This window comes from Sander vitreus, chromosome 19 (assembly GCF_031162955.1).
Source record: "Sander vitreus isolate 19-12246 chromosome 19, sanVit1, whole genome shotgun sequence".
In the NCBI taxonomy this organism is placed as follows: domain Eukaryota; kingdom Metazoa; phylum Chordata; class Actinopteri; order Perciformes; family Percidae; genus Sander; species Sander vitreus.
The window spans coordinates 14,325,778-14,349,998 of NC_135873.1; the positions used below are offsets into that span (position 1 = coordinate 14,325,778).

The 24,221-nt window shown below is 42.1% G+C and overlaps 1 protein-coding gene across 1 annotated transcript in view; it reads left to right on the forward strand.

The window, feature by feature from the left end:
- The window catches only part of fgf11a (fibroblast growth factor 11a), a 116,497-nt gene that overhangs the window by 60,138 nt on the left and 32,138 nt on the right, over nt 1-24,221 (forward strand). The window contains exons 2-3 of the mRNA XM_078276513.1: nt 4,996-5,106; nt 23,816-23,919. Of these exons, the coding sequence (XP_078132639.1) occupies nt 4,996-5,106; nt 23,816-23,919 (215 nt within the window). The remainder of the gene's footprint in view (nt 1-4,995; nt 5,107-23,815; nt 23,920-24,221) is intronic.

Genomic DNA, 24,221 nt, shown 5'->3' on the forward strand with positions numbered 1-24,221 from the left:
CAGACTGGAGTCACTGACCTCGCCGGACTGTCCGACGGCCGATTATCAGCTTGGTGTGTCAGCGTCTTAACACACATGGGGGGGGGGGTCTACAAAAGGTGTCAAACAAGGTGTTTGTTTCCATAATAGAAAAGACCTACTGTATACACTTTTTTTGTAACAGGCAGTAGTTAACTGCTACAAATATGTAACCCATTAAAATAGGTCATGAAGGCTGAATTCCTTTATCTGATTCTAAAAACAAGGCCGTGGTTAACCATCTCAGAATGACCGGAGTTATTCCAACTCCCAAGTTGGAATAATATCAGGCTGTCCTGTTTCTTTTCTCATGATGCCAACATGTCAACAACAAAAAAGACACACTTGCATTATGGGAAGTGTGGGATACCGTGTTTATGTGGCACGACTCAAGGGATTGGGGGTAAATGTCACGATATCTCAGTCTGTCGTTTTATTGAATTAAATGTCATGTTTTCAACATTCTATTTTGACTTCCCCTCTAACTTTATCAAAGTGCAATGGATACACAAAGCATACTTAAATAGATGTTTTCCACGTACTTCAGGGAAAATGTATTCATTTTCCGTGTATAATTAATTTTGAGTGTACATTTTGGGATTGTTACCTTTTGCAGTGCTTTCTCTCTCTCTCTTCCTCCCTCCCTCCCCCCCTCTCTCTCTCTCTCCCTCTCTCTCGCTGTCTCTCTGTCTCTCTCTCGCTGTCTCTCTGTCTCTCTCTCGCTCTCTCTCTCCCTCCCTCTCTCTCTCTCTCCCTCTCTCGCTGTCTCTCTGTCTCTCTCTCTCTCCCTCTCTCCCTCGCTCTCTCTCTCTCTCTCCCTCTCTCTCTCTCTCTCCCTTTCTCTCTCTCTCCCTTTCTCCCTCCCTTTCTCTCTCTCCCTTTCTCTCTCTCTCTCTCCCTCCATCTTTCTCTCTCTCTCTCCCTCCATCTTTCTCTCTCTCTCTCCCTCCCTCTTTCTCTCTCTCTCTCCCTCCATCTTTCTCTCTCTCTCTCCCTCTCTCTCTCTCTCTCTCTTTCTCTCTCTCTCTCCCTCCATCTATCTATCTATCTATCTATCTCTCTCTATCTCTCTATCTATCTCTCTATCTCTCTCTCTCTCACCCCTGCTGTCCACCAAGGGCCAACTGCCAGCTGCCCCTGTACTTCTCTGTCTCATCCATATTTGATGCATCACATTAAAACTTGATCGTGGAAACACTTTCGCATTCTGACATTCCTGCTGATCCACTATTTAGTCTCCCTCAGCACTTTGGCGTGAAAGAGCCCCCCCCCCCCCCACCCTCCTCAGTCATGCTTGAGAAAAGGAACTCGACACAAAAACAAAGTTTGAGGAAAAACACCCCAAATTATCTCTAGAGCGGTGCCGGATGACGGTGTCTGATTGGTTCAGCGAAACAAATGGTAGTCTAATGCCTCCAAGTGCACTGGGTAAATGGCGACATTTGGTATTTCAGAGCAGGGTAAACAGACGACGGGAGATGGTTCAATTAACTTTCAGTATGATGGTAAAGTTCTTGTTTGTTTCTTGAGTTTTTGCCATCTTACATGCAGGGAATTGAGCTTTCTGCTCAAGTGTAGCACCCTGCGCCCTGTTTTTTTTGTGTAAGACGCTGTAGTTACACTACAGGGTGCTTGGCGCTTCATATTTCCAGGTAGCTACCACAAAAGTGTATCCCTGTGAAATGATCACATAAACAACTTCCACTTCAGGGCCTATTCACTTTCAACTACACCTTTTTAAATAAGTGACCCCAGATACCCTGGAAGAAAAATAATAACATGCAACAAAATGCAGTCTGGGCTGGGATTACATGGCTTTCGCTGCAAACATGGTGGTGGCTAGGGCTGCACGATATTTAGTTTCATCGTCTACATCGCGATGTGCGCATGCGCGATAGTCACATCGCAGGACGTTGCGATGTTGACGCTACAACTTCTTTGCTGCTTGTTCTCCTTTTCCATGATTGTTACCGGTCAACTCTTCCCCTTTAAGACAGGTGGTCATGTGACGTAACGTTAGTCCGACGGGGGGGTTGTTATGGGAAGTGAGGCTCTCCCGTGTGTAGACCGAAGAAGATCTGTGTAGGCTGCTGACACAGTGATGCACATGCTTTTCCACGGGTAGTGAAGTTACAGTAGTCAGTGTTTTATGTTCGCTGCAAAGACAAACTAAATCACCTGATTAATGCAGCGTAATCACGACATCTCCCGGCCATTTCTCACCGCAGAAAGCTGCTACCAGCCAGGCTAAAGCTAACATAGTTAGCCTAAAGAAACAAGTCATCTGTCCCAACTAACGTTATGGTTCGGAGCTGCGACGCTGGAAACGTAACACTAATCTACAACAGCAGTCTGTTTCTGATATAATGTAATTTACACTGATCTAAGTGCTCTTGGATACACAGTTTGTTGCAAGAGTGTGACATGCAGGCTCTTCATGTCACAGCAAACCACCAATCACGATCAATATTGATCAATTTATCTAACAACCAAAGCAGGCCCCGCTAGTCGACCACAACCTGACATTTAGAGGAAGCAACATGCATGCATTATTAATATCATTCACTTTAGCCTGGATTGATATTATATGTATACAATGGTGTCATGTCAGTCAACCAGTGTATTTCTTCCTAATGTCCTTATCCAAAATCACTTCAGAAGAGTAGTCACAGCCTTACTTGCTTTGGTTTTTATAAAGCATTAAAGTTCAACAAAGACTGGTTCACATAAGAACATTTCCTTTTTCCTTTTTATTTTCCATGTAGATGCTCTCCCCTACAAAATCACCCCAGTAGTTGAGAATGATTTAGTATTTCTAAATAGGGCTATTTATGTCCGCTTGTAAAAATGTGTCTTGTCGTGCAGGCCTAGTGGTGGCTGAGCCATAATGGCGTTGGCTTGCACTGCTAGCCGCGAGCTAACAATTGTTATAGTGCTCCCACTGCCTAGCACAAACTTTTTTACACCACGTACCACTTCAGAAAATATTAGGCTCTCTAAGTACCACCATTATGGCCCACGTCAAAATAAAGTGGCCTAGGCCTATGTCCGTTTCAGCTGCGGGTCGTTCACACAGGAGGCAGGTTTTATTCCTAAAAACAATTACTTATTGTCGACAGCCACAGCCACACACTACTTCCTCCGTCCCGCTCCAACTGAAGCCAAATTTGAGGTAACTCGGGTCATATCTCCTTACTGTTTTGCATCATTTGCTGCTAGCGGGTGCAAGTTTTAAACTTAAAGCTTTAAGCCTCTAAACATGTTCGTAATGTCATTAAAAGTGCCTACCCGTGTGAAGTGATTCCTTCCGAGTGAACACAGTGAATCCGCATAGTGAAGTTATAAAAGTCGTGCTAATTCAGCTCTGTTTAGTTCCGGTAAAAAAGAGATAAAAAAAAAAATATTTTCAAAAATAGGCATATGCTTATTTTTTTAAAAGTGCTGTAGTACAACTAACAGGAGACAAGTTATAATTGAGGTAAGTTTGGAGACACTTCCTTATTTAATCATTAAATGAATAAATGTTTTTGTTGTATCTCTTTTCGGTGTTGTAGTTTGTAGACGGTCCCTGAGTCTTGCCGTCTCAACACCGGAACTAAACAGAGCTGAATTAGCTGAACTTTTATGCATTTCTTTCACATCTACCGCAGTCAGATTCACTGTGTTCCCGTCACTTCACATGGGTAGGCACTTTTAATGACATTTGCGGTTTAAAACCTGCCCCGTTTCAGCCTCCTGGGTGCAAACCGTAGCAGGAGGATAACACGGCGTAGGCAGCACCGATTGTTTTCGTTTTTCTCGCTACTGACAGCACTCCAAATGTACAAACAACAGAGCTACTAGTTGGAATCGACCGGAATTCTCCTTTTAATGTTCTGAATGTCGAGTACAGCCCCTTTTTTAAGCAAAAAAATAAATAAAAATGAGACACCTTAAATAATGTAAAATACTAAAACTAGCAATACGCTTTACTAATCAGCAAACTAAAACCCCCAAAAACCTTTTATACCTCACAAATGCAAATAAGAAACAACCAAATGTCCCTATAAAATCAAATAATTGAAGCTTCCCATGTTCTTGCTATCTTAGCACTAACATCCTGCCTGATTACCAGGTTGGCGTTGTTTCCATCCGCCAGTTCTGCTGCGGGGGCTAGCATGTTTTAAAGTGCTCGCCCCATTGTGGGCAGCTACTTCCACACACACGTACATGAGGGCAAACAATAGGGGTGGTAAAAAAAAAAAAATTGAAAATCGTATGTATCGATTATTAAAATCGATTCTTTTCCCTAAAATCAATATTTTTCATTTCTTTTTCACCAGTGATTCACCCAAATCATTTTCTGTTTATACGGTACCGCTGACGTCGACTACATCATATCCGTTTCCAGAAAGCAGAAAATGCAGAAAATCCATGTTATGTACTTCTTTACAAATTACATAAATGTCAGACTAACTGACTGATTGTTTTTTTTAGAAAACAATTAGTTTTTAGTAATGTCTCATGATATATTGTCTCTGGAAGTGTATTATTCAACTTTTATTTTTATCAAAGAAGGAAAAGAAAATGGCAAAACTCAATACTATTGAATCGCAACACAAATCGCATGGGCACACATGTATCGTGAAGGAATCGGATCGGGACAAAAGCATATTGTCCCAGCCCTAGTAAACACACACACACACACACACACACACACACAGCATGCAAACACATGTACTGTACCTGGCCTCACTTGAACACGTGAAAGATGCTTCTTCTTAGCAGACGCCGGGATCCCATCAATCCTGCTGAAGGCCACAGTCACACACCAACGTGCAAGCGCGCGCACACTTCACTGTTTGACTATTTCACAGTGTAAATATCAAGACTTGCCTCTTGTTTAGTCAGTGTGTGTCTGTGTCTGTGTGTGTGTGTGTGTGTGTGTTCCTGTTCCCCGGACACTAACGTGTGCTTAACCCTGTGTTTGCTCTGCAGAGCCCCAGCTGAAGGGCATCGTCACGCGGCTTTACTGCAGACACGGCTTCTACCTCCAGATGCTGCCGGATGGCACCATGGAAGGCACAAAGGACGAAAGCAGCTCCTTCTGTAAGTGACCAGTCAGACACACAGAGATCAGACAGATAGTTTAAAGAAGGCATGCATTTCATAGTGTTTTTGAACCGTTCATTTTTACCTCTGCTTACTCTCTTGCCATCACATCTCGTAACTAGTTATGGATGTGTGGGGGCCAAACAGTTTCAACAACCTGGCCTGATCCAGGTCCTTCTGATTTACAAGTGAAGCTCTGAGTATAACACATGAACTGTACCAAATTCACACTGTAATGTAAAAAAGAAATTAAAAAAAAAAATCATTCCCTAGTCTAGAATATGTAGTTTCATTTCATTCTCCCCAACCATCTGGCGACCCCCCCAGAAATGATCTCGCGACCCCAGTGGGGGTCCCGACCCCCAGGTTGAGAACCACTGATATACTTTGTACACCACTGGGAATTCCCCCTGCTTCGATGCCAAAGGACATTTTAAAATATAGGGAGTCTGGACAGCACATGGATGCAGGATAACACTGCCATGCTTTTCTGGCCTGTTGTCATGGTTTCCATATTCCTATAGCACTATTTTGGGGGCGACTATATGCACTCAGCTTGTAATTGCAGTGTTTTAAAGTCACTTAATGGCAGCGGGAGAACCCTCTGGGGATCTGAATCAAGACTTAAAGCTCTCCGTATTAGTACAAAAACTTGACACACACACACACACACACACACACACACACACACACACACACACACGCCACAACCATGTAAACACATCTCACTCTGTGGGTGATTACTGACCAAAAACATCACACACTCTTGGACTACCCTCTAACCCTCCCAAAGAGATCAATATTCCATTATAGGATATCCCTGATGTGGCAACACAGCATCTTTTTCTGTCAAAAAAACAAGTTTGGATGGAAAACATGAAGCCTGCACATTTTTGGATTTACAGTCTTCAGAGAGGAGAACAAGAATTCACACTGACTCTCAGTTGTAGTTCCCTCAGCATTTCCTTGAGGTGTAGCGGTGCTACCAGGTTTTTAATAACCTGGATTAAACCTCGAGGCGTTTGTTGGGAGGTTTTCCCCTTGGCATTTGTCCCGGAGAGAACATTTAACAGCAATTTTTTTTATGTTTTTAATTTTTTTTTTTATGCGACTTAGACATTGCCAGGGTTATGTTTGATGATTGGGAAACTTGCAGTTAGATTGGGACGAGTAAAAGAACTATCAGCGACTATCCCTTGGGGAAAAAAGTTTCGGGGACAACTTGTGAGAGAGTCGTCCAACAGCTGTTTGGTTAAATTAGGCCCGCGACACCTCCAGACAGCTCCGCGGTAGAGTGTTTAGACCGTCCCCCTCACCTCTCCCTCTTATGTAACAGCACACCTACACTGAGGCAAACATTGCTGCACTGTGAACTTTAAACGTTCTCACGACCAAATCTGAAATATTCATCACATAATACCGTTGGGCACATCCAAAGGTGAACGGGGCTCATTTTCCAGACGGATGTGAAGATTGCTGTTGCGTAACGGCGCTCCTAGTGTGTCGGGATGTTTATTTTCATCAAGTCGGTGGGGGGTCAAATCGCAAAGTGTTTGCGTGGGTTTGACGTATCGTTTATTTTATAACAACTGGAATTCCATCAAAGCCAGGATCTGGTTTAATGTTGTCCTGGGCTTTGCATTATCAGGGGACTGTGTGTGTGTGTGTGTGTGTGTGTGTGTGTGTGTGTGTGTGTGTGTGTGTGTGTGTGTGTGTGTGTGTGTGTGTGTGTGTGTGTGTGTGTGTGTGTGTGTGTGTGTGTGTGTGTGTGTTGGCTGGGGCTGAAAGGAAAGTCCCGTTAAAAAACTCATAAATTGTGCACTTTTTTTTATCCAAGTCCAGTTATTTAGTCATTCATTCATTCATTCATTCATTCATGCAGGAGTTGTTGAGTGATGGACATCATTGTAAATGAGTATCAATCAGCATCACAATCATCTACCTGACTGCATGGAATATTGAAAGGGTAGAAACAGCTGTGTGGGCATACTGTAACACACTGACTGTCAGGCTAATCTCCAGTACTCTCCCTGGGAGCAGAGAGCTTTCAGTATATTGCAGACTGGCCTGGGATCAGACCGCTTTACATTTCAATTCAAATTTTATTTATCCTATCAAATCATAACTAGAGTTATCTCAAGACACGTTACAGATAGAGTAGGTCTAGACCACACTCTGTCATTTACAGACCTAACAATTCAGTGCGCATTTAGCAAGCATTTAGTGCGACAGTGGTGAGGAGAAACTTCCTTTTACATTTCAGTCCATTATAATTACATTTGTGTTTGTGTCGCTAATAGCCAATAGTGATCATATACTGTCAAGTCTTTATCGACAACGTTTTATTTACGGGATTGTTCGGTGCCGCCCGAAGTTCCGCCAGATGTCCCTCATTTTTGGCCGGACGTCCCTCAGCTTCCGCTTTCTTTGTGTTGGCATTCTAAACTCCGGTCGATTCGGGGAACGTCCTCCGAGCTAGAACCGACAATCAAATTGTATTTATCTTCTTTTTTTTTTTTTTTGCGTAAAATTCTCATCACTCTAGTCGATGGCCATTTTAATTCCAGAGCCCGCCTCCCTACGTAGTCCTGCTGTAGTTGTGTAAAACAGCGCGGTGGGCGAGAGCAGCGGACGCTAATTTTACCTTGTGTCGGGTTCGTTCGGTGGGATGGACACCGCATGATTTCTACTGAGAGGACGTAGCATTGACGCCCTGCTACTGTGGTAAGCTAGTTCGATTCTACAATAAACACACGGTACAGAGTTTTCGTGGTTTTTTTGCAGCTTAACATGTATCTGCATTTTCTGTCTCTTCTCTTAGCCCCTCACATTTTGCGCCGTCAGTCTTGTGTCCACAGAGGCGTCAGCGCTAGTAATAGTGACCTTTGCAGAAACACAGTGAGCGGTACGTTAGTTACATTGATTAAAGTAAGCTTCAAGGCAAAGAATTTTCTTAAAGAATGTCTTAACGTGGTATTTTGGAGTATTACTATTTTTGTTTTTATCAATTAGTGTGCACCAAATTTGTGTAACAAATGGTATCAACCCAAACAAAATGCTGCAACAACTTATGAGACATAAGTGAGCATGGGAATGGCCATCATATACTTATATTTGTATATCACAGTGTTCTAAGCCCTAATACACTTTCACAATTTCTGTTTAGTTTAGTTTATGACTAAAACAACTTGACAAAGAGTGCTGAGCTGCATCTCAAATGAATCTTCAGGTGTCCAGCTTTGATGATATATACCACTGCATTTGCCACATCCCCACTGTTCCTACCATATCCACTGGCATCAAAACAGGAAGAAAGAAGTGGTAAAGTAATAAAGCCCGCCTCTTGCTTGATTTGATTGGCTGCCTTAGCCAACTATGACATTGATGAGCGGTGCGACTCTGCGCCTTGCATTGAAGAGTTGCTAATATTTTAACTTGAATGCAGGTCTAAAAGCCGCAACGGTGGCCATACCATAGGAAAAAAAAATGTTTTTGGTTTTGGTGGCAATGCATTTCTTGCGACTTGTCTCGCTGTGATTGGCGCATCAATAATTATAATATCAATAATAAAGTAATATAATACACATCAGTTTGAAATGGGCCCTTCTGTATAATAAGTACTTTTACTTTTGGTACTTTAAGTATATTTTGATGCTACTACTCTTTTACTTTCTACTATTACTACTCTACTTCTTCTACCACCGCATGCAACGTTTGAGCCCTCACAGCCCTGTACAAAAGTCTGTAAGGGGGGGGGGCTGACGCACAATGGATGTTCTTTTCAACTTCTGATCCAAACAACGTGTGAAACAAAATAAAATCCTGAGGCGTGCAACCCTTAATGCAACATGTAACCTTCCCTTGCCCTTCACCTCTTCAAAATTCATGTGCGTGGACTAATTATGCACCCCGCAGCGCTGTACGCCGAGAAGTCCTAAAAAAGGGCCAAATCTGCAGCTAATGTGATAAATAATTAAGGGAGCAACAGTATGATTCATGACTGAGGCCCTTGCCCTGACGCTGAGTTCCTGGCCAACTGTGGTACTGATCGAAAACGGGTGTGTCTCTAGAAGTATACATCGATGCAAGCACACCTTTTTCAGACATGTACAGTACTTGTCTAACAGAAACATTCTCAAAGTACAGTTGCCCTTTAAAGGGCCGCTCCCAGAATTACCTCTCTCCATCACTATTTTCCACCCCCTTTCTCCCCTGACTTCTCCCTTTATCCCGTGACGACATGGACCCAATGGTCTGCAACCTCTCTGACCCCCTCTGGTCACCTCTCTTCCTGGGCCACCTGGCGTCACAGCAGCCACCCTTACCTCCTGCTTCTTCTGGACAGAAATGTGTCGGGAAGGCGAAAGGTTGGTGTAGGGACAAAAGTTGGGAGGGAGGGAGGGTATGGAAGCCCTGAGGGGGGATGTAGCAGAACAAAAATAGTGACGAGTGTGGCTTTTTCTTTATGGCCTTGCAATACTTTTTATCACTTTTCCCCCCCCCCCTAGGGGCTTCCATAACTAGGCGATAGAGGAAGTTGTCACGAAGCTGGATGTGATTTGTATATTAAAGCCAAAAAAAAAAAAAAAAAAGCGACAAAAGGAAGGAAACAGAGAATAAAAGGGATCAGAGAAGAGAAAAAAGAGGGCACGATGGAATACGCCAGAGAAAAGTGAGCTAGTGAGACAAGACGGGTTGGCAGAGGAAGTGAGAGGGAGGATGACAGAGAAAAGAGGGATAGAGAGAAAGAAAGGAGCAATAGGGAGCAGGAGGAACAGCTGGCACACAGCTGATGGCTCCTCCATCACTGTGTCTCCCCCCTCTGGTGGGAGGTCAGAGGAGCCCCCCCCCCCCCCCCGCGCCTCTCCTTTTCTGTTCTTGGCTCTTCCGAACTGTTATGTAATAAAGCTGGAAGAGGAATGACGGCAGCAGAGACGAGCGTGGTAAGAGAGTTGAGATTCATTGTCTATTTATTGGGGAAGAAAGGGCCGTTGAAGAAGAGATTTTTTTTCTGTTTGTTGAAAGAAAATGTCAGTGGGAAACTCAACATGGTCTCAGTGCACTTTACAATTAAAGGAACACAGCAATAACAGACAGCAACAACACAATTGAACAGCATTAAAGCAGCGATACAAAACCAGCATCATAAGAGAACGAGTGGAAACATTTAGTTATTGCAGGACGCAGAAAGGATGGTGAGTTATGGCTGGCTGTAGTATAATGAGTAGAGGTGGGTTTTCAATCTAGACTCGAAAATGTCAACTGAGTGAGCTTGTTTAACATGTAGTGGGAGGCCATTCTAAAGATGAGGTAGAAGAAGACAGATTTTTTTTTTGATGGAATTAACTGTCATTGTCTTTTATATTGAATTCAGTTTGTTCAAAAAAAGAATATTGATTGATTTCCTTTCATTTGTTTTAAATTCAACAAGCATTTTGTTGTATTTTAGCAGAATACTGAAAGCAGCAGAAATGCAGAACTGAGTACACTTTAACATCCGTTTGTTTAGCGCAAGTACTATTGTTATCTTGACATTCAACGTTATTGCATATTTTCCTCAAATCGTGCAGTCCTAATACGAATTTTGCGCCTATTAGCCAGTTTACTATGGTACTATGAAGCTTGTTCTTTACAGTTTGCCAACCATTTTCCTAACTACTGTGCAGACGTTGATTTTCTTTTAATGCCGTTTCCTAACTTCTTAGCAGCCATAGGTCTCCATTCATTCGAGTCCATTTTAAAATGCAGCTTTCACAGACAAAATATCAAAATATTGGATGAAAGTGTCTGCTTTTCTTTTTTACATTATGTGTATGCTGATGAATGGGTACGAATTGATTGATTTGAAAAGTCTGTGTGTGATTAAACCCATGAAGTGTAAAGTTTTAATTTGTAGCATTTCAAATCATTCTGATGGCATGAGTTGTTAATTGTAGTGTGCCAAAGTGTATTTTGTGATTGTGTGGGGGCTCAAGGCTATAGTTAGGAATGTTCAAACTGTGCACGTTGTGGCTGTTACTTGAGGAAGTTTCTGGCTTCATGAACTCCCTTATATGAGTGGAAAACATAGCTAGAAAGGTACAAAAATAAAGGCATGCTTCAAAAAACAAATGCAACATGCTTTAAAAAATGCCTTCCAAAAAAATTATTTTAATGTTTTACAAGAATGAAAAGATGGACTAGAGGAACATCTGGAAAAAAAAATGTAAATATAAGAGCTGCAGTAATAATTAAATACAATTTTATGTAGCATCAATGTTGTAGCATCAATGCCCTGTTTGAGGAATCGCAGCTTTAAAAGCCCCTGAACCCATGGTTTCTAATCTTAAGTTTTTCTCCATAGCATACGTTATTCATGACTAAATAAACAACAATCAACATTGAAGTTTGAGAAGAAAAAAAAAAATGTATATATATATAAGTTCTCATTTATTTAGAGATTTTGATTGACAGTGTTTAATGGAAGCAAATAACTGATTCAAATGTAGCTAAACTCTGGTTGGGGCGCGGTGGGTGCGATAGTGCCAAATATTGGGCCAATCAAAACCACAGATAACGTGGCAACGGAGGTGAGACAAGGATAAAAAATAAAATAAATAAATAAAAATAAAACAAAGAATATGTGCACTGAGCAAGTGATGATGAGGGACGGAGCTGCTGCTGTGATTGTCACTGTGATTTCTGAATTCTGTTTCTCGGCGAGGAAGAGAGGAAAAAAACAACAACAAAAAAACTGAATACGACAGGAAGACAGACAGTTTGACAGACGGGAGAAGAAGAGAAAAAACGGAGGCCGGAGAGATGAAAGCTATTGACTCTCAGTGTGTACACCGAGAAGCCATGAGGAAAAGCTTCATTCCCTGACTTTTATCCACTGTAATTACCATCTCCCACTGTTGAGAGGGAAATTTCACTTATCTCTTTCTGGAAAATAGTCTGCTCTTTCTCGCTCCGTCTAACTTTCCCCAGTGCTCGATAACGCTCCCTTCAAAGAGGGCAGAAAGAAATGCAAAGACTTGAAAGGCAAGACGACGGAAAAGTTGGCTCTGTGTGAGATCCCCAGCTTTCAAGGAGGGAAGAAATGTGAACATCGAAAGCAAATGCTCCGTCAGCCAGATGAGGGAAGAAAAGGGGAGAGTGCCAGAGCGGGCTCGTGAGGATGAGAAGCAGAGCATGAAGAATACCAAACGAGGAGAAGTAAGGACAGGGGATGACGAGACGAGTGATGAAGAGACAGGCAGAGAGGGCTGCAGGGTAAAATAGGACAAAGATGAATGGACCCGGATTGAAAAGTATTGGTTTCACAGGACGGGGGGGGGGGGACGACGACAGCAAGTGAAGAGGGAATTGAAGGGGAACAAATAGGGAAGAGAAATGGAGAGACGTATTTAAAAAAAAACCCCCAAAACACAGTGAGATAAGAAAAAGGTTGTTAATTCATGACAAGGCAGGGTGAAAAGACAGAAAGCAACAGGGAAAGAGAGGAGAAGACAGATGGACTGAAAGGAAGACGGATAAAGGCTCAGATGAATTGGCTGTGGAGAGGAAAGCCTGGGGGAAGAGGTGGAAGGTAAATAACAGGAGAGTGAAGGTAGTTGTCTTGTCATCGAAGTCATCGACCACGAGGGAAATCAGGCGTGAAGCTCCTCTACACGTCGTTTTATTCTACTATTGAGTCCTTAAAGCTCATTTTTTACATCACAAATGACAGTGCGTGATTTAGGAGAGAGGCAGTTCCATGCGTTGCCGACGCAAATCAACCTTGTTTTTATCAATCCAAGTGTCATTTTACTGATCCCCTTGCAGCGCTCTGTGTCTGCGTTTCATTAGCGCTTCGACATGCCCTTGTTCACTTCCCATCAGCACTTGCCCCTCGGGCGGGAATCCCCCGCCACCATCATAAGTGGCGTTCCGATTTGTCTGAAAAACTGAAAACTTGGTGAGATCGACCTTCAGAGGGTTGAGGGAGCGACGATGGTCACTCCAGAGGTGGATATGGCCCACAATGCATTGCAGTACATCCATGGTTAGATGGCAGCAACGTACAACTGGTAAAACTCTGTTTGCCGACCACCAAAGAGGGAGAGGATGATTAAATTGTAGTAAATTGAGTTAACTCATTCTAAGCCTGTAGGTATTTCTGATGATTAGTTAAAAGGCATAGTAATACATGTATTTTAATGATTAAAACATTTTAGAAATTATGTATACAGCAACTTTCATACAAGCAATGCAGAACAGAGTGCCTTGCAATAAGGAAGTTGCATGACAGACGTACATAAAATTAACATAAAAACAGGGATAGAATACCAAAATGAATGGATATTAAGAAAATAAAAGCAGTAGCGCTAAGCCTACAACTGGCGGTCGGTCCTGTAATGAATGATTTGGGCTGAAAGTGTACAAGAGCAGGTGTGTTCCATTTAAATCCCTCGCTCCTGCCCCATCCACTATCACTCTGCTCTCCAAGTAGCCTCTGCACAACGTATGCTGTTACGTAATAGTGTGTGTGGAACTTCTACTACAAACGCAGCCCATGTCTTGTTTCAAGATGTAGATATTTTGGGCCCTGTTTTAACGATCTAAGCGCACGGCGTGAAGAGCCTGGCGCAGGTGCGTTTAGGGCGTCTCCAAATCCACTTTTTTGAAAAAAAGGGTCCGTGCGCCGGGCGCATGGTTCAAAAGGGTTGTACTTAGTGTCTTCATTAATTCATAGGTGTGTTTTGGGCGTAACATGCAATAAACCAATCAGTGTCATCTCCCATTCCCTTTAAAAGCCAGGCGCGTTTGTACCTTGGAGCATTGCTATTATGATGGCGGATTTGCACCGTAATATTATTTGTAATCTTTTTCATGTTTGTGTGCTGCTGCGCTTCCCTGTGTGTGTGTGTGTGTGTGTGTGTGTGTGTACAAGCAAAGTGTGCACGAGCCTATGCGCATTTTACTAATTCACTGTTAAAATAACAATGAACTGCTGCGCTATTGACTTCAGACCAGGTTTTTGTTGGTCAATGGCGCGATCACTTCCCGCTGCCTCAAGATAGCAATACGCCAAGAATTCACCTGAACACACCTCCCTGTAAGACCAGCACGCCCATGGGCGCAAAGATGGGCGCAGGTGCATTTGCTATTTAAACGACGTGGGCGCCGGACGGGAAACTGACAACTGCGTCGGTCTTAAACTAGCAAAGACACTCGGGTCGGGCTTTGCGCTGCGCTGGGTTCAAGATAAGGCCCTTTAAGTCTTTGGAACTGGAATGGAATGTTTTAACATGGACATTTACTAAACACCATAATCAGGATACTACCAACAAGCTTAGGCTTTGATTATTTTGGATACATACTGTATCATTTAAAAAATATACAAACCCCAATTCCAATCAAGTTGGGACGTTATGTTAAAACGCAAATAAAAACAGAATGCAATGATTTGCAAATCCTTTTCAACATATATTCAATTGAATACACTACAAAGACAAGATATGTAATGTTGAAACTGATCAACTTTATTGTTATTTTGCAGATATTCAGTTATTTTGAATTTGATGCCTGCACCACGTTCCAAAAAAACTGGGACAGGGGCAACAAAAGACTGGGAAAGTTGAGGAATGCTCGATACGATATTGTAAAATCAAAATAAAGGCCCATCTTAAAGATGATGATATGTATGGATATTTTCACTTTGCATCAATGACATTGGATCGTTGATCATTGAATCCATATATTGATCCAGGTCGATGTATTGTTACACCCCTAGTAATTTTAAGCCTATAGACAGGGAATATGGAGTTTAACTACTTTCAGTTTGTTGCGTGTTTGAACTGCTGACAACAACGCTGTCAGTCACCAGTGAGGGGAACTCCACTGCTAAAAAGCTACAGTTAATGAGTCACTTTACAGTTCAGCTTGAGGATTCTGTGTTAAAGGATGTTAATGCACTGGCCACCCAGTTATCCGGTCCTTTTTAAAGCGTAACTCTCACCAAAATGCAACCTGGGGTCTTTTTGTGAATGTACCCGAGTCAAACTTTCATTTAAAAGCATATTTAGGACGGAAACGCCACTTTTAAGATTCACCGTATTCTTGTTTTTTGGTCAAATGGCCTTTTGAATGGGAGAGCTAGGGACACTACTGTGATCGCATCAAAATCACTATTATTAAAACACTAAGAAGGCTCGACACGACATGAGACTTTTCTCCAGGTATCACCAGGGGCTCTACACATGAACTCCAGCATTGACAACATTGTTTGTGTACACAGAGTTTACTAAAAAGAGGTTTTGAGCAACTCACGTCAGCAGTTGTTGTTTACACTATCCGACATTCTCCCAGTCACAAATAGGCGATCTCCGAATGCGAATGAACGGAATCCATAGGAGGAAATGTCATTCTTATATGAGGCTTCTTTTTCAACTACAAGGTCAATATTGTGTTAATGACTAACGACAAAACAAGAAATTATCCGTGCATTTATATGGAACTAAGCTTTACTCCCTCCCTCGACTATTTTTGACTCGCTCGATGGACGGCGAGCGGAAAAACGACCGCTACAGTGAGTTGTTCAAAACCTTTCTTTTTAGTAAACTCTGTGTAGCACTCACCATTCAAAAGACCATTTGACCCAGAACAAGAATACGGTGAATCTTAAAAGTGGCGATTCCGTCCTAAATATGCTTTTAAATGAAAGTTTGACTCGGGTACATTCACAAAAAGACATGTTTTGGCGAGAGTTACTCTGTATCAAAGAGGGAGTCTAGTCTTGCTTTGCCAGACCTTCCTCCACAGCGCTGAGAAAGAGGGTTTGGCTAGTCGTGCTCTGGTTTATTGGCATTTCTTTAAACCAATCACAAGCCACGGTGCCTCTGCAAAATAGCCTCAGGAAGGAACTTGTTTTGGTGGAACGTGTACGTTCAAAAGTAGTTTTAGTCGTGCAACAGAAAACTCAGATTGGACAGATAGTCTAGCTAGCTGTCTGGATTTACCCTGCAGAGATCTGAGGAGCAGTTAACCATAGTCTTCATAACTCTTCATAAACCAGAGTTAAAAATTACAACACAAAGAAAGCGGAAGGTAACGGGACATCCGGCCAAAAAAGTTTGACATCCGGCGGAATTTCCGGCCGCAACGGAGCAATCCCGGAAGTGGAACGTCGTAGATATAGACTACCTGGAGTCTACATCCACGACGTATACAATCACTGTGTTTTGTTTAGCCCATTGGACAATGAGAAACAGAAGACAATTCCACTTTTAGAAGTCTAAGTTACTATCACGCCACAATGCTTCCATCTAGTTAGCTTCATTCAAACAGCAGATAGACTAAAGAGCCTGTGTCTGTCCAGAAGTTAAACTCTGCGTGACTTCTCATGGATGACTATAATCCTCTTCTCATTCCAGTAGAGACCAACTGGGCTGCACAATACAACCCAGCAGAGCGCCAGGCCTGTGTGCAGGGCTGCAGATGCCCTCTGCATAGCTTAACTCTGTGTCTCTCTCTCTCTCCCTCTCACCCCATCTCCACTTTCTCAGTGTTTATTTATTGTGTAGATGATCTCAAGCCTCAAATTGACTTGTGGGATTGATTTGGCAACGCCCTCCACCCTCCCCCTTCATTTCCCTCCCCTCGTCTTCCTTTCCCCCCCCCGAAAGACTTTTGATTAATCCAACGGCCTCCTCTGTGAGTTGCAGAGAAATAAAGTGAATCAAATGAAAAGAGAGAGAAAGAGAGGGAGGGAGGGAGGGAAAACCAAAGAGAGATGAGGTGCCTCTTATTATACAAGCTGAAAGTTATGTGATCCATTTGATAAAAGCTCTTTTTTGATTGAGGATGAGACAAGAAGCAAACTTTCTTGGGAGGAGAGGGAGAGAGGGAGAGATGAAGGAAACAACTGACAATGGAGAGCGCCTGAGAAGTAGGGAGTAATTGACCATTCCTTAAGCCCTGTTACTTTGATAACGGTTACTAAACGCTACTATTTTTGATACCAATTTTATGAAATCCATTTTAACTAAAATAATTTACAATAGTTCACATTGCGGCACACATTTGTATTCATTTTTCAACTCCTACTACAGTACGTGAGCCCTGTCTCTGTGCGTAACGTTATTCCTGCCTGCTTCTACGGTGTGTGACGTTAGACAGCCAATCACCAGCTTTACGAGATCTTGGTAGATGCATAATGCATGCTTATTGGCTCACTGACACTGATGAGATTCACTCCTTGGGTATTGAATGACGAGGCATTTTTCAATACTCGATACTAAGGAGGCAATTTGGACGGTGCCTAAAAAGTATTGAGTTCTGTACCAAGCCCTAGTTAAAAGAAATGAAAGGAAATCATTTCCAGCATTCTTTTATTGAACATATTGAATATTGAATAGAATATAAAAGGCACCACTAAAAATAAGTGACAGTTACATTTTAAAGTGGTTTTCTACTGATATTTACTGATATAACACAAATCTTTCACGATATGTCGCAGCCTTTCGCGATGTGTTTATCGCGGCAGTTGATATCGCAGTGACGTTAAAAAATCAATCCACAGCCCTAATCCACACTACTAGTTTTTGGTTTGAAAACGAATATCTTTTGCTGCGTTTACGCCTTACCCCGGCGTTTTTTGAGCCCTTAAAAAGGCGACATTCGGAAAAACTGCTGAGCCCGTTTTAGTTCGACAACTCCGGGGTGGTTTGGAGTTTGGCCAGGACGAAAACGAAGACAGTTGGAAACGGCGACACAGTCAGTCTTTTGTCAGTGTTATTGGTTAGATAGGCTTCACATGCATCCCTAGTGTATGCGAATGGTCATGTGATATGCGTCGCCAGTCGTGTTAATGCAGACGGAAATTAGTTCTGCTACGGAGCTAAAACGCTTGTGTGGACAGAAATAATTTTTTGTTTCCAAATGCCGTTTTACAAATGAAAACGTAGTAGCGTGGATGTAGCCTAAAAGACTGAGGGAAAACTAGAGAGAAGGGAAAGAGGAGGGCAAGGAGGGAGGCGGTGTGTGCGCGCCATGCTCTATTTGTCATCCCGGCCGTGGTCTTTGGTGACACCTTGTTCATTTGCCAAAGCGACTGTTTGAGATGCAGGCATCGATCGAGCAAACAGAAGCTGGGCCCTGAAGATAGAGACTGAGGGAGAGAGAAGCGTGTGCAGTTTCATTACAAACGTTCGAATCACATTTTCAAACCGGACAGACATCCCTATCTGTACTGTGTTTAGTGCAGAAGTGGAAAGAAAAACAGTAAGTACTGTACTTAAGTACACATTTGAGGTACTTGTACTCTTTTCATGCCACTTTCTACTTCTACTCCGCTACATTTCAGAGAGAAATATTGGACTTTTTACTCCACTACATTCATCTGACAGCTTTAATTACTAGTTACTTTGCAAATTAAGATTTGTGCACATAAAACACATGTAGTATTATAAAATACAATGTTTTATTATAAATTAAACTACCCAACAATATACAGGCCTACAAGTCCAGCTGAAATGAGTAGCCTATTAAACACAGAATTGTTTGGATCGTTTCAAGTTTTCTAAAATGTGAGGATTTTTCTGCATTGAGTACTTTTAATACTTTAAGTACATCATCTTGATGATACTTGCATGCTTTTACTTAAGTATCATTTTCAATGCAGGAATTTTACTTGTAATAGAGTATTTTTACAGTGTTGTATTAGTACTTCTACTTAAGTAAAGGATATGAGTTCTTCTGTCACCATGTGTCATTTATAAGTGGATAAGTGGATGACAGATTACAGTTAAATCTGACTACGTTCACATTGGCGTTAAACATTGAAAAGTACAACTTTTTAAATAGAATCCAAGCTTGCAAGTTTTCCTTAAGTGTAATGGATGTTGCCTGAAAATGGGACAAATAAAGTTGTATGTTCTTTTTAGTTTTTAGAGACTTTCTTGAAGCTTAAATAATTCACTCCAAAACTCAATAGTTCTGACAAGGTTGAATTTTCAGTATATCCCCCCCCCCCCCATTATGGCCAGCATTGACTTTCTATCTCCATCTAATATCTTAACTTCCATCTATTATGTTGGCAGAACTTTTGATTTGAAATTGATTTGTTTTAAAAGAAGCTAATGGCTCCATGAATCTAAAACATTCTCCTGAGACTTCATCTTTCATCTGCGTAAGAGATCCGTCATTTTGACAACCACGCTGTCACCTCATAATGCATTTCTATCATTTGTCAAAGAAAAGAAGAAAAAAATCTCACACATGCTGCAAACTCTTACAATGATGCTGGTTTTGGTATTCTCACCAGAGTTTAGTAGTTCAGTAAATGCTGATTCCAAGACAGCGCTATCTGCTCTAGTGCCTTTTTAAAAAATGACCAGTGACACATTATTTAGGATTTTATCATGTTGGAGTTGTGCAAGCACGTGGCCGAAGCTTTCATGAGCTTTTGTCACGATCATCCTAAAATATAGTAGTTTGATTTTCTCAGTAATATTTTGCATCTGCTGACAAAGATCATGAAATGATGTTGAAAGTTCCAGAAGAAGCTAGTAAAAGGGCCTTGAGTTTTCTTTTTTTTTGTTTTCAAGGTCAAGGATTAATAATTTCAAACTCAACCTGAAATTTGAAAGGAATAGTTTCAAATACTTTAAGGACATTTAAGGAATACTTTGGGAAATACCCTTGCTTGCTTTCTTTAAGGAAATAAGCTGGTTTTACACCGGCGTCCGGCGCTTACCGCTAAAAGTTCAGCATGGTGAACTCTAAGGCCCCAATCTCGCACCCGGCGCAGCGAGGCACAAAGCCCGACCCGAGTGTCTTTGCTAGTTTAAGACCGACGCAGTTGTCAGTTTCCCGTCCGGCGCCCGCGTCGTTTAAATAGCAAATGCACCTGCGCCCATCTTTGCGCCCATGGGCGTGCTGGTCTTACAGGGAGGTGTGTTCAGGTGAATTCTTGGCGTATTGCTATCTTGAGGCAGCGGGAAGTGATCGCGCCATTGACCAACAAAAACCTGGTCTAAAGTCAATAACGCTTTTCATTGTTATTTTAACAGCAAATTAGTAAAACGTGCCTAGGCTTATGCACAGCGCGCACACTATGCTTGTTACACACACACACACACACACACACACACACACACACACACACACACACACACAGGGAAACTGGCTTTTAAAGGGAATGGGAGATGACCCTCTGATTGGTTTATTGCATGTTACGCCCAAAACACACCTATGAATTGATGAAGACACTAAGTACAACCCTTTTGAACCATGCGCCCGGCGCACGGACCCTTTTTTCCGCCGTCAAACTAGCAAAGGTGGATTTGGAGACGCCCTAAACGCACTTGCGCCATGCGCTTAGATTGTCAAAATAGGGCCCTGAGGCTACATTTACATTGCTACGTTTTGGTTTAAAAACAAATATTTTTTGCTACGTGTACACCTCGCATTCACACTGCTCTGGCGTTTCCGAGCCCCTAAACCGGAGACATTTGAAAACACTTCTGACCCCGTTTTGGTTTGGAATCTACGGGGTCGTGTTGCAGTATCAACGGCCAAGGAAAAAGAGCTATCCCATACACAAACAGGAATGTAAAAAAAAGACAACGTGGTTGTTTTACTGGGAGTTACGTGCTGTAACTGTTTGTCAGCGACCATCGGGCAGCCGCAGTGACTTCCTGGATTCTCAACAAGATTCCAGGAAGTCACAAGACATCAGTCGTTACAGCACATCAGTCCCAGTCCGCAGGCTGAAAGTGGTATCGATTTTCGAACTAATTCTTGGCAAAAACGAGCCCATTTTCCCAAAATGCTGAATTCCTTCAAGTAATGTAATAACAGCCGTTGTGTGTTCAGCCTTGTCTGTTGGTGGTTGTTTTTCTCATCCCAGGTCCCAGTCCAAACGCTTCAGGGGCTTTAATCGTCATGGTAGCGTTTGGCCATCATGACAGTGTGACCGCGGAGCAGCTGGCAGCGGAGGCTGCTGTGTCAGTATCACTCAGCTCACCGTGTCACATCTTATAAAGACACTGTTAGATGGCACACACTCGAGACAACACAAACACACACACACACACACACACACACAGGGCTGCACAATATATCTGTTATCGCCATCGCAATATCAACTGGCACAATATATACAGTCAGGTCCATAAATATTGGGACATCGACACAATTCTAATCTTTTTGGCTCTATACACCACCACAATGGAGTTGAAATGAAACGAACAAGATGTGCTTTAACTGCAGACTTTCAGCTTCAATTTGAGGGTATTTACATCCAAATCAGGTGAACGGTGTAGGAATTACAACAGTTTGTATATGTGCCTCCCACTTTCTAAGGGACCAAAAGTAATGGGACAATTGGCTGCTCAGCTGTTCCATGGCCAGGTGTGTGTTATTCCCTCATTATCCCATTTACAAGGAGCAGATAAAAGGTCCAGAGTTCATTTCAAGTGTGCTATTTGCATTTGGAATCAGTTGCTGTCAACTCTCAATATGAGATCCAAAGAGCTGTCACTATCAGTGAAGTAAGCCATCATTAGGCTGAAAAATCTAAACAAACCCATCAGAGAGATAGCAAAAAACATTAGGTGTGGCCAAATCAACTGTTTGGAACATTCTTAAAAAGAAAGAACGCACCGGTGAGCTCAGCAACACCAAAAGACCCGGAAGACCACGGGAAACAACTGTGGTGGATGACCGAAGAATACTTTCCTGGTGAAGAAAACACCCTTCACAACAGTTGGCCAGATCAAGAACACTCTCCAGGAGGTAGGTGTATGTGTGTCAAAGTCAACAATCAGAGAAGACTTCACCAGAGTGAATACAGAGGGTTCACTACAAGATGTAAACCATTGGTGAGCCTCAAAAACAGGAAGGCCAGATTAGAGTTTGCCAAACAGCATCTAAAAAGCCTTCACATTTCTGGAACAACATCCTATGGACAGATGAGACAAAGATCAACTTGTACCAGAGTGATGGGAAGAGAAGAGTATGGAGAAGGAAAGGAACTGCTCATGATCCAAAGCATACCACCTCATCAGTGAAGTATGGTGGTGGTAGTGTCATGGCGTGGGCATGTATGGCTGCCAATGGAACTGGTTCTCTTGTATTTATTGATGATGTGACTGCTGACAAAAGCAGCAGGATGAATTCTGAAGTGTTTCGGGCAATATTATCTGCTCATATTCAGCCAAATGCTTCAGAACTCATTGGACGGCGCTTCACAGTGCAGATGGACAATGACCCGAAGCATACTGCGAAAGCAACCAAAGAGTTTTTTAAGGGAAAGAAGTGGAATGTTATGCAATGGCCAAGTCAATCACCTGACCTGAATCCGATTGAGCATGCATTTCACTTGCTGAAGACAAAACTGAAGGGAAAATGCCCCAAGAACAAGCAGGAACTGAAGACAGTTGCAGTAGAGGCCTGGCAGAGCATCACCAGGGATGAAACCCAGCGTCTGGTGATGTCTATGCGTTCCAGACTTCAGGCTGGAATTGAATGCAAAGGATTTGCAACCAAGTATTAAAAAGTGAAAGTTTGATTTATGATTGTTAATCTGTCCCATTACTTTTGGTCCCTTAAAAAGTGGGAGGCACATATACAAACTGTTGTAATTCCTACACCGTTCACCTGATTTGGATGTAAATACCCTCAAATTAAAGCTGAAAGTCTGCAGTTAAAGCACATCTTGTTTGTTTCATTTCAACTCCATCGTGGTGGTGTATAGAGCCAAAAAGATTAGAATTGTGTCGATGTCCCAATATTTATGGACCTGACTGTACATCGCAAAAGGCTGGGACATATCGCAATAGACACAAAACTGATATTTTTGTGTTGGTTGAAAGAAAATATCAGTAAACTGCACTTTAAAATGCAACTGTCATTCTTTTTTTAGTGCTGCCTTTTATATTCAATTAAATGTTCAATTTGTTCAATAAAAGAATATTGGAAATGATTTCCTTTTATTTGTTTAAAATGCAACATGTTCTCATATTGTGCAGCCCTTACAGACATATTTTTATGTGATATGGTGATAACACAATATACATGAATAGACAACCTGTAACACTGCTGAGATGTAGTAAAGGGACAGAATAGAGTTAGTGCAAATTGTGGTTTAATTAGTGATGTGGATCAGTTGTAACGCAGTATATATAAATAGATAGTCTGTATAAATGCTGAGAAGTAGTGAAGTCAATATACAGTTAGTGCAAGTTGTAATGTAGTTAGTGATGTGGACCAGTAATAACACAGTATACAACAACAGACAGTCTGTTTAATATAGTAAAGAGTCAATATACAGTTAAACATGTATTTGTATTTGGACAGACAAGCACCTAAGAAATCACATTCAGGCAAGCCCACTTCTGACAACAGATTGAATTGTGTGTGTGTGTGTGTGTGTGTGTGTGTGTGCTGTGTGTGTGTGTGTGTGGCTCGTTCCAGTGGCTCAGTTGAAGTTAGTTTATATGGAGAGTTATGCACATAAGAAATCCAAGGTTCCACAGGAGGGATATTCAGCAAACTGCATTACAAAGTGCTGTTTACTGTGTCGGGACAGAGGAAATGAATTCAAAGCAAGCTCAGGCGATGTCGCCGTCTAATGTATTCCTAAAGCTCTCCTCTAAGCTATGCTGTCTCTATCTTTCTCTCTCCAGCAGGGGGATTCTCAGTGCAGTCACTCCGTTTTCTTTTCTTCTTTTTCTTCCAGTGCAGTTCAACTTGATTCCTGTGGGGCTCAGGATAGTGGCCATCCAGAGCACCAAGACGGGGCTCTACGTTGCCATGAACAGCGAGGGCTACCTCTACACTTCGGTACGGTCAGCACACACAGTACAGTAACACCGTAAGCCTTTGAAAGACTTAACTCATCATGCTATTTCTAGAGCTGCAAAGATTATTTGATTAGTTGCCAACTATTAAAGTAATCACCAGGGGTTTGTAGATAGGGAGGAAATTGTGCTTGCTAATTTGAAATGTTACTGCTACAAAGGATCTATGAAAGAAGACGGTTTGAGTGATAATGCTGGGCATTATATCCATATTATATCAACATTGATATATGAGACTAGATATCGTCTTAAATTTTGAATATCGTGATATGACACAAGTGTTTT